Source organism: Prunus dulcis, chromosome 7 (genome assembly GCF_902201215.1).
Source record: "Prunus dulcis chromosome 7, ALMONDv2, whole genome shotgun sequence".
Taxonomy (NCBI): Eukaryota; Viridiplantae; Streptophyta; class Magnoliopsida; order Rosales; family Rosaceae; genus Prunus; species Prunus dulcis.
The window spans coordinates 4,681,699-4,692,458 of NC_047656.1; the positions used below are offsets into that span (position 1 = coordinate 4,681,699).

Genomic DNA, 10,760 nt, shown 5'->3' on the forward strand with positions numbered 1-10,760 from the left:
CTACTATTTCCATCCACCTGTCCTATTTTCACACCCACCTTTATCTTCCCACCCACCATATAAATTTGAAAAAAACACAATCCTATCTTTATACCCACTATTATTCCTAAAATACCCTTTAATTATTAATTCAAAGCAAATTCTTTCAAAAACCCAACGTATATCCATTTTACTTCCCGACCCAAACCCCCTTTCTTTCCTCCAAGCCGATTGTGGTTCTTTCAAGAGTTCATCCCTCTTTCTCATCCTGAAGGAGGTGACACATGGGCTTTGTGATGAGAGGAGTTGTGTGCGGTAGAAGAGGGGATTTGAGTATTTATTTTCTTTTAGGTCTTCTTTAATTTCTTATTTATTTATTTTAATACATATGTGGTTGAAGAACATGAAGTTAAAGCATGGGTTCAAATGCTTATGGTCCCCAGGCTCCAATCATGTTGATCTCCCTCAATCAAATAATACCGATCGCTTGTTGTTTGAAGCCAATAGACGAAAATTAAACAACTTCATTACATAGAATTTCATGAAATCTTAAAAGGACAATAGGAGCCTTTGAAGGGAAAATTAATTTGCCACATTTATTTCGCAGAGAAAATGATAGTACCTTTGAGAGAAATCAAATTTATGATGGAAAAATAGTAAAACTTTGGGAAGCTTTTAGAAAACAAAGAGAATGGCTAGATGAGGAAGAAGAAGTTGTGTGCAATGTGCGGGTCAAGAATTTAAGTTAATAAAAGGCTCTATGTATTGTGAGATTAATTCAATGGCTGGTATTAAATGGTTGCTCACACTTAGGTGAGGGAGATTAGTTTTGTCCCTAAATCCTTAGAAGTCATTTTATAAATGAGTAAATTTGTTTTTAAAATTTTGAAGATAAGATGTGTGGGAAAATAAGACAGGGTTGAAATAGCAGCACTCAATAAATTTTGAAGATAATGAGTGTGGGAAAATAAGACAGAGAGGTGGAAATAGCATCACTCAATTGTTATTATGCAATCAAATCGTTATTATGCAATCAAACCCAAACCAATCCACCACCACCACACCCACACCCCTCTTTAGCTCTCGGTGGCTAACGTATTAGAGATCTCGTTTTCATATAGTTGCACTGCAATTGTGGTGATGGCTGGTGAAGGGGGAGGGAGAGGGTGTGTGTCCACCCATATTATAATATTATACTCACGTGCCCGTATTATCGAACTATTGTATAATGGTAGGTTGGAGTGGCAGGGGCAGTACATGACAGGGATATTGGGTTTTTTTTTTCCTCTAATAGCATCTCCACCCATAAGGGCTAAGGGAAGGGCAAGGGCAAGCAAGGGCTGCCACTATTCACGTGAATAGTGGCAGCCTTGCCTTTTTTGATTCCATCCCAAAAGGCTAGGGCAAGGGCAAGAAAAAAAAAAAAAAATATGCAACAAAATATAAGCTTGTTATGTATTTATAGGGGAAGTGAATAAAATTGCTATGTATTTATAGGGAAAACATCCATAATTTTTTAGTATTTTTTTATATAAAAAATTGAATTTTTTTTAATTTTTTTGAATTTATTTTTGCTCGCTGACATTAGCGCCTTCGGGCTGAAGCCTAGGCAAGATCTGCCCTTGGGCTTGCCCAGGCTGGTGGGACCCAGGCCTTGCCTGGGCTGTTGGTTGCGCGCAGGAGGTCGTTTGGGCTCACGAAGCCAGCCTTTTGCCTGGTTTTGGGTGCGCGCTGGACTTGCTCTAATTTTCCAAAGGTTCTTTTGTATTTTCATCTTATTTTATAATGCTGAATTGATTTTTTTTAGTTGATAGAAATTAAAAATTGGACTTAAATTGCTCACATAATGAAATACAATGATTAAATTGATAAAATTAAAACCCCCATAACCAAAAGTTTTTTCGAACTTAAACAGTGACTAAAAATGTGTTTTACCCTCAAATATTTATTAGTTTCAAAGCTTCCAGAAGAGCATCCTAAAAACCTCCACAAAAGCATCAGGAGAATGTGTTCTTTGCTTGCCTTCCAGAAAATAAAAATAAATTAAAGTAATTTTACAAATGTTAAAATCCTATTTGTTGTGTGAGGACGAGTTCCTCCCATTCTCTGTTTTCTTGTTTGTAATCTTCAAGATTATTCAATAAATTATGAACCTTCATTTAATTTCCTTTTCATCCCTGCTTGAGTTTGTTTTCAAATTTTTTTTTTATAAAAAAAGTTCCCTTTTCATTAATTTTATAAAAACGCTTTGCTCAATCGTTTATTGCATGATTTTGTACTGCTGTTTCTATTTTCTGCAGTGTTAATATCAAGATTGTCATGAAATTGACTATGCTTTAGAAAATTTCATATTGATCCAAAACTCAAAGAGAGACGTTGAATTGTAAATTGCATATAGTGTAGCATTAGCAAGACCAAGAACACCAATAACCACAACACCCGCTAAGTTAGGCTTCAAAATGTTTTCGATATACCGATGAGAACCAGAAAATTAAAACTTTGTATACATTTTGTAAGGGGAGCAAAAAGATGTACCTGTATGTATGTGCATACTAAAAGGGCACGAGCTTCTCAGGAGAGCACAGTGGTCATCTAAACACCATATATGGAACAAAAATATGTACAATATGTGCAATCGCAAGATGTAGCATGCTACCTGTACACCAACTCACAAGGGAATGAGAACCTGAAGATCATCAAAATTTATGTCCCTTCGACCCTTTGCGGTCCTTCCCAAAGATTCATTTTCAAGTTTCTTTTTCTCCTGCAACTTTAAAATCCTCTCTTCAATGCTGTTTCGAGCAATCAACCTGACAATCTTCACATCCTCCTTCTGCCCCATACGGTGAACACGATCCATTGCCTGTTCCTCAACTGCAGCGTTCCACCATGGGTCCAACAAATACACTCTACTTGCAGCTGTGAGGTTTATACCCATTCCTGAAGCCCTAAGACTTGCAAGCAAAATTGTGGGCACATCTTGTCCCGTGACCATAAAGTCTCTGATTACTCGAGCCCTTCTATCTGCGCCCATAGAGCTATCTAAGCGCAAAGTCTTAAAACCAACTGCTTTTAGGTGCTCTTCAAGATATATCAGCATCTTTGGAAATTGGGAAAACACTACTGATTTTGTAAGTGGGTTTTGATCCCTTGATTCAACGAGAAGATTCAACAGAGAAGATCCTTTTGAAGACACGGTTGTTTTAGAGGATACCATGTTGCCACTTTCAGCAGGTGTTTGAGGGGCTGAGTACAGTTCAGACTCTGATACAGGACCCCGACAAAGGGGGCAGCTGCGACGTTTTGTGCGCTCAAAGCTTTTCAGAATACAAGCTTTGCAAAAAATGTGAGCACAACAAGTGATCACAACATCAATTGGTGGATCAATGCAAATCGGACAGTCCAAATCTTCACCATCTTGCAGCACCTCAAGCATTTTTTTCAGCAGCTCTGGGTTCTTGGTTACATCTGCTTAAAATAGACTTCATAAGTACAGAATAAACATACCATTACAAAGGAGGGTTTGCAATTAAGTATAAAATCTGTGGAATAACATCAACTGAAAACAAATATGAGCCCTATCTGTCACATTAAAATTGACTAATTTGTTATATAGAGATTGAGACAGCACACAGTACTAGTAAATGTAATAATGAATTGAATATCATTCCCAGACAGCAGAGTAGGGCAGAAACTAGTTGAAGTAATGGAGATGGAAGTGAAACTCAGTAACAAACAACTATGATGCAATGATTAATACAATCCAAACAGCTTCTATTGCCTACTACTGATTCCATGGATGTATCAAGAATGAACAACAAAATCATTGACAGGGAAACAGTGGGAGAGAATTGCAGGTGGGAATACTGAATTCATTTAAAATGCAAATATATTAAACAGTTAATACAGTATACGAAATAACATAATTCTTCTAACCTTGTTTAGCACACACACATTTTAGAACATTTTAGATGTTTGATCAAATATCAGTACTCCTTTATATGTTTCTGTGTAGACCCCGAGAAGCATAACTCTAGGCAGCATGCTTTTACTAATCTTAATACTCCCACCAACCTAAATTGTTGTTCCCGTTACAAAAGAAAACAATTAAGGGTCATCATTTGTTAACTTGCAATTGTTTTTCAGAATTCTGTAATCTTTTCTTGAACTGAAATGAAGTAGAGAGCATAGTAAGAATGTACAAACAATTTTCCACATGGAATACATTATACACAGCTACCAATTTGGGCCCAGCGATTATATAAGTACTGAACAATAAGTGAATTGAAAAATACAATTAAAAAGAACAATATGTGAATCCAAGAATCCAAGCATAATGGTACAACGACTTCTTCAAGAATTATCTTTACTCATGAAAAAAAAAAAAAAAAAGTTTACAATTGAGAGAACTGTAAGCTCAAATAGTTGAAGAGTTTCATGGCACCCAGATAAGTATGCATGTGAAGTGAAGTTGCATAACAAAACAAAAATGATGCACCAATATGACAGCCTTGCCAATACCTTCAATATGAAGTGATTTGAGACCAGAAGGGCACAAGGCCGAATCAGTACAGATCTGGCGAAGTTGTAAGATTATGCTAAGAACAGTAGAATATTTCCGCATTACACTATCAGCACTAGTGTAATTCCGCACAACACTCTTTGCTTCTTCTTCCATCTCATCATACAGTTTACGTTCTTCAGCAGAGAGTTCCACGTAACAAATGTCTACAGTTTTAGATGGCAATCCAATCTGTAACTTGTCCTTTGTTCTTCGCAAAGAGATGGTTGCCATTAAAACCTGAGACATCAGTATACACATTAGGCACAACTTGTTCTTTGCAAGAAAGAAAGAAAAAGAAAAACCATGATAAATATTATTCAGTCTCCTTCAATTTTAGGATAACCATTTGATAAAGGCTTAATTTTTGTTTTCCCCGAAATTCTGAATCAAATCAAATGTGGCCCTGAACTTGGTCTTTTTTTCTCACTTCACCCACGACTGTCAAGTTTGTCCACCGATCTGTTAAGGGCTCCCCACCCACGTCGACCTCACGCACCCTCATTCCCATCCTCTCTGAACTCTGAACCAAACCAACAGTTCAATCCAAGTCTAAACCCACTTTCGAACCCACAAACAGCAACCAGTCAACATCACTTTGCTTCGGATATCATCAGTTAGAGAAGCCAATTCGAAATAAAGGATCGTTTAGTAATTCGAATTCATGTACTACATGCAGTTCAAGTTCTGAAATAGGCAATTTCCTATAATATGGGAAGTCTTCGCACTTATGGAGCATCTAAGATGTTTACATGATCCAGTCCTTTGATAGCAAGTCATGGATCAACCAAGTCTTTAATCATCTCTTTCCTATCAGATAAGTACTTATTTCAGAGAATAACAATTTGTCCTCCAGATGCTAACCACAAAAGTGACGGAGGGAGGAGGGTGGGCAGTCTAGGGAAGTTTGATTTCATGAGTTATTGAGATACTATAGTTCAGGTGCCCAATAAAACAAGTAACACCGGTTGACGTCAATCCTATAGGTCTTCTTACATGAAAAGAAGAAAAGAAAATAGCAGGAGGCACACTTTATATACACTTCCATCTCAGTTCTTTATCATAAGTGGATAAGTCAACATAAATAAGGTAAGAATCCTTCTGGTGGCAAAAAGGCTAAATCAATCTAGGGCTGTCTGGTGTTGGGTATTTTCTGGGCCATATGGTGGGAAAGAAATCAACAGATTTTTGAAGACGTCATGGGGGCGGATGTGGAGGAGGTGTGGGAAAAGGCAAAGTATTGGGCAGTGCTATAGGCTTCAGTTTCTCCTATTTTGCTTGATTGGAAGGCTGCAGTGTCTTGATTAGGATTGTTTTTCTCATTATTGGAGATCTATGTACTTGTTTTACTGTTTCTTCCTGTTATTGGTGGATTACTTGTCCACCTTCTTGTATGGTTTTTTTTGAAATAAAACTTCTCTTTAAAAAAAAAAATATATATATATATATATATATAATAATAATAACGTAAGAATCATTCTGAAACTTTTAAAGAAACTATTCTGTTCTTTTCCAATTTTGTACGACAACAAGCAATTGCAGTATAATAGAGAAAGAACAATCATAACCATGCAAATCAGCAAACCATAAAAGGAGAAAAATATGGAAACTTTGGTTTGCATCTGCTGCAAACTTTGGTTGCGTGCATAAAAATATGGTTATAGTACATAAATAAAATAAAATAAATAGAAAGAAAAACAACATGGTATTACCTGCAGCCGTGAGAGCCCCTTTGGGTTGCCATCAGCAAGCGGGCGCTGCACCAAGCTTTGCCAGCAGCTCTTAATTGAAAAAGGGTCAAACCGCAAGAAAGCCATCAAAGAAAACAAATCAAAAGAGCCATTCTGGATTGGTGTTCCCGTAACAGCCCACCTTCTCTTAGCCTTCAACTTAGTGACAGCTTCACTTTGTTGAGCATTCTCATTCTTAATCATCTGTGCCTCATCCAAAATCACCCGCCACCACTCAATCTGGTCTACAGGGGATGTTCTGGAAGGATATTCACTAGACAAAACACCATATGTAGTCAACACTATATCAAACTTCTTAAGCTCCTCAGCATCTTTTGTCCGTAGGCCATAATACTTGCACCAATTCAACCTAGTGCGTTCTTCTAACTGTGTTTGCCAAGTTGAAAGTACAGAAGAAGGGCACACAATTAATGTCGTCCGACTGATATCATGCGAAGACTTATCATTTGCACTCACACATTTGCCTTCCATAATGATATTCTCAGTTTTATGTTGTTTTCGCAAGCCCGTGCTTTTTTCACTTGGTCTACCTCTCTTGCCCTTCTTACCAACAGAAGAAGACAACCCCTTATCCTCACCCATTTCGTTATCATCTAGCATGCTTACATCAACAATGCCGCTACCATATTTATCAAACGCAATCAAAGAAAGCAAAGTTAAGGTCTTACCCAATCCCATCTCGTCCGCGAAAATCCCACCTCTTAGAGGCTCCGGTCGCTTATGGGTGCTGAAATGGGTCAACGCATTCACATAAGACCCACCTTTCTCTTCCCAAAAAGGAGGCAGCTCATCAGACCTCTCTCTATGAACCAACCATCCCAACCCTTCTTTTTGGTGCACAAAAAGCTCCGTTTTGATCACTTCTGCTGGGGGTTCCAATGCTTTCAAAACACCATTCTTGTTTGCATTCTCATCTACCAACTTGAAAATCTCATCCACGCTCTTGCCTACCCTCTCCGCCTTCTTCTCCTTGACCACCAAATGTAACCCAGATTGCGAAATTGCCGACTTCACAGAGGTAAAATCTTCAAATCTTGCAAAGATGTTAACTTGGCAAGTAATCTTGGGCCCATTGCCCTCAGCTCGCGTATTGAGAACAATGCCCTCCACCGCAATCAAACTCGAGTCAATCAACGGCGCTAGTGCGGTCGCCACGCGGCGTTCAATGTGACCCACTTGAACGGTGGTGGTATTGAAGACTTCGATGGCGTTGGAATCTTGAAAATTAAGGGGTTCGCGGACAAGAACCACCATTTCTTGGCCACTGATGGTGCCTAAATACCGTTGAATTCCAACTATGTCGGCGATGACGAAGCCAAGCAAGCGGGTATCGGAGGAAGAAGAGAGAGACTGATAGTCTTCCGAGGAGGGACGAAATTCATCTGGCTCTGTTGGAGGGCCTTGCCAGTTATCGAGGTTCATATAGAGCTTCACGGGATCTTCGTCTTCCATTGCAGAGAGACAAAGAGAGAGTTCGATTTCAAGAAGTAGGAAAGAATGGCGGTAGCTTTACATTTTAGAGAGAGACTGTGAGTTGGCGTTTATGGGAAGGCGTTTGAATGAAATGGAAAGGCGGGTTTAGAGAGAGAGTGAGGCTCTTCGAGTCTGCTATGTCCCGTTTGGTGGTGTATTCGGTTAGGATTTTACAAAGGTGTATTTAATTTAGATTTTAAAAGATTTTAAAGATATTTAAAAGTTGTATTTAATTTAGACTTTTTAAACTCTATTTAAATTTGGATATATTCAATCACGACTTTAAAAGACATGATAAAAATTTTGGTGTATTAAAAAACTTATTGATTTTAAAGAAAATACAAAAAGTAGTAGATTTCGTTTGATAATAGACTAATTTTAGGCCATGATAAATTTTTGTTTTCCTCCATATATTTTGATAAATATATTATTTTTATTCTCAAGATATGATTTCACCACTTCTACTACCACCATCTTATCATGACTATCACCATTGCCATCGCCGTCGGCACCACCACCACAATTATCGTCGTCACCACCACCACCACCACCACCACTCGCCACCACCTCCACTACCAGCGCCGCCATAACCCCCACTATCACCATTACCGCTGTCAGCACCATCACCATCACCATCACCACCACCACCTCCACCATCGCCTTCACTATAAACTTCATTAAAATCAATAATAACATTCTAACAAACTCAGTGAAAATCTATACACAAATTCAATCAAAATATACGTGGAGTGTGGGAGCAAAATTTTCGTCTCAAATCACAATATGCCACGTGGAAAAGAAGAATATCTCTTAGATTAATTAATTGAGTTAATTTATTTGGCCAATTAATTAATACCGGAAATTGAGATAATATCTTAATTATGTAATATTATTGTTATTTAATAAGATAATACCACTAATTTAGATATTATCCTAATAAGGAGATATTATTATCATCAAATTAGGAGATTTGAATCCCAATCAAATCTCTAATGGACTCAATCTATGCAATTTGGGGAAAAAATAAACTTCTTCCTAATAAGAGTTTTATTCTCTACGAAACCCTAGCCTTTGAAACTCCTATAAATAGATGGCTTCATTCATCATTCAAGGTACTTCAAAAACCCTAGAAAAATACTCAAGCTCTCTCCCTTTGTCTCCTTAGCCTACAGCAACACTATTGCCGCTGCCCTTTCCACTCTCCTCTCTCTATATTTTCTCCACACTGCTCCTGCCACTCACCCTAGAGGAATCTCCATACCCTTTTTAGCTATTGTTTCACCTAAATTCAATCGAACTAACTCAGGCATCGGAAGGTCTTTGGCCAACACCCTTTTTGTAACACCCCGACTGACAGGACCCGAATCAAATTCCTCTTTGGAATTCGAGTCGAACCCTGTGCGTGTCCGACACTTGGCAAATGTCAGGCACAAAAGACCTATTTGCCCTTTTTCCTTAAAATTTTGACCTTGACTTCTGCCGAAATTTCGGCAGAGTCTCCCCTGTAATTTGCTCAATCCCAAAATTTCCACCTGTCAGAATGAGCAAAATACCTACACAACCAACTGCCAGCACTTAAATAAACATGTCAAAAGTTCTCTTCTCGTTCTAGGGCAATATATCAGAGCAATTTTGATAGTTTACAGATCACTTAATTGTTTTACATACCAACACTTTTGAACCAGAAGGCGCGGAAGTCACGATGGCCCGGTGGTGGATGTCTTGTGCACACTACAACCTGGGGGCGCAAAACAGTTGAAAGTGTGAGTGGACCCCTAAATAAAGGTTCATAAAATATCTAAGAATATACTAACCCCCATTGTAAAAATAGTGAAATAAATCTAAATACGTATTCTGCACATAAAGCATACTAAACTCAATGCATTATCTGTAAATTATATTCGAACTCGATAATTCTCGCATAAAAGCAATGAAATCAAATACAGTTGAGTAAAACTGAATATCTAAACTATCTTTGAAACATATTAAAATCAACGCAGTTACATATTTATAGAAATATATGCAATCGCTTTCAAGAGCAGTAAAACTTGCATGAAAGCATTGAAATCCAAATTCGCATAAAAGCACTGAAATCGAACCTGCATAAAAGCAATGTACTCAAAACTTGAATCAAATCACTGCAATCAATCAACACTACCACTTGGATGTACCCCTGTAATTCCGTCAATTCCCCTGGCAGGTCTCGGTGACACACAGTCTATCCGAGCATCAAACTGGCAGGATACAGGGGACTATAGTTACCCTGATCCGCTGGCAGGTCTCGATGACACAAAGTCGACTCGAGCCGCTCTGGCAGGATTCAGGGGACCGTAGTCAGCCTGATCCGCAATCCTGGCAGGTCTCGGGGACACAAAGTCAGCCGAGCCGCAAATCCTGGCAGGTCTCGGGACACCAAGTCAGCCGAGCCGCAAATCCTGGCACTCACGGTCCGAACGTCCCCGAAACTCGTGAGGCAATGTCAAGTGCACTGACAGAACTATAAATAGACTGGATGTCCGTAGACATCGGTCCAACTGAGGGTAATCACCATGACTGGGTACATGGTGGCTTAACATAAACTATTTTTAGAAAAGTCTGATAACTAACTGTAGTTTGATAAATCTGAGCTAGGCTGCTATTTCTGTATCATAAATCTCAAAGTCTGCTATCTATATAACTTTAGCATGTTCAACTAAGCAGTATAGAAATAAAGATATTTTACAGCACAATTCATGTTCGGAAAACCTCCAATAAAACTCATTCAAGATCAAATAATGAAACTTATTCATATAAACTCATGTATAAAAACTCATTTATCTAAAACCAATATAAAATCATTTATATAAAATCATTTATATAAAATCATTTATATAACTCATTTATATAAAATCATTTATGGAAGAAGGTCCACTCACTCCTGGTCTGAGCTGGCTAGACCTCCTAAAGGTCTCTCCTGCGGGCCTGCTTGGTCCCGGGTGCCTGGTAAACCATCATGA

The 10,760-nt window shown here is 38.4% G+C and overlaps 1 protein-coding gene across 1 annotated transcript; it reads right to left on the minus strand.

Annotated features, from left to right (window-relative positions):
* Positions 1 to 2,351: 2,351 nt before the first annotated feature.
* On the minus strand, positions 2,352 to 7,808 carry LOC117634884 (putative SWI/SNF-related matrix-associated actin-dependent regulator of chromatin subfamily A member 3-like 1). Its single transcript, XM_034369157.1, has 3 exons — positions 6,253 to 7,808; positions 4,501 to 4,780; positions 2,352 to 3,447 (listed from the first exon to the last, which is right to left on the minus strand). Exons 1-3 carry the CDS (start codon positions 7,741 to 7,743, stop codon positions 2,648 to 2,650), a joined length of 2,571 nt encoding a protein of 856 aa, XP_034225048.1. The 5' UTR covers positions 7,744 to 7,808; the 3' UTR covers positions 2,352 to 2,647.
* Positions 7,809 to 10,760: the final 2,952 nt, after the last annotated feature.

What these genes read in the sequence shown, in the direction of transcription:
- LOC117634884 (XM_034369157.1), bottom strand. Translation starts at nt 7,743, where the DNA reads ATGGAAGACGAAGATCCCGTGAAGCTCTATATGAACCTCGATAACTGG. An exon ending in AGGGGCTCTCACGGCTGCAG is followed by an intron (nt 4,781 to 6,252) that starts GTAATACCATGT and finishes CTGATGTCTCAG; the next exon opens with GTTTTAATGGCAACCATCTC. An exon ending in CAAATCACTTCATATTGAAG is followed by an intron (nt 3,448 to 4,500) that starts GTATTGGCAAGG and finishes TATTTTAAGCAG; the next exon opens with ATGTAACCAAGAACCCAGAG.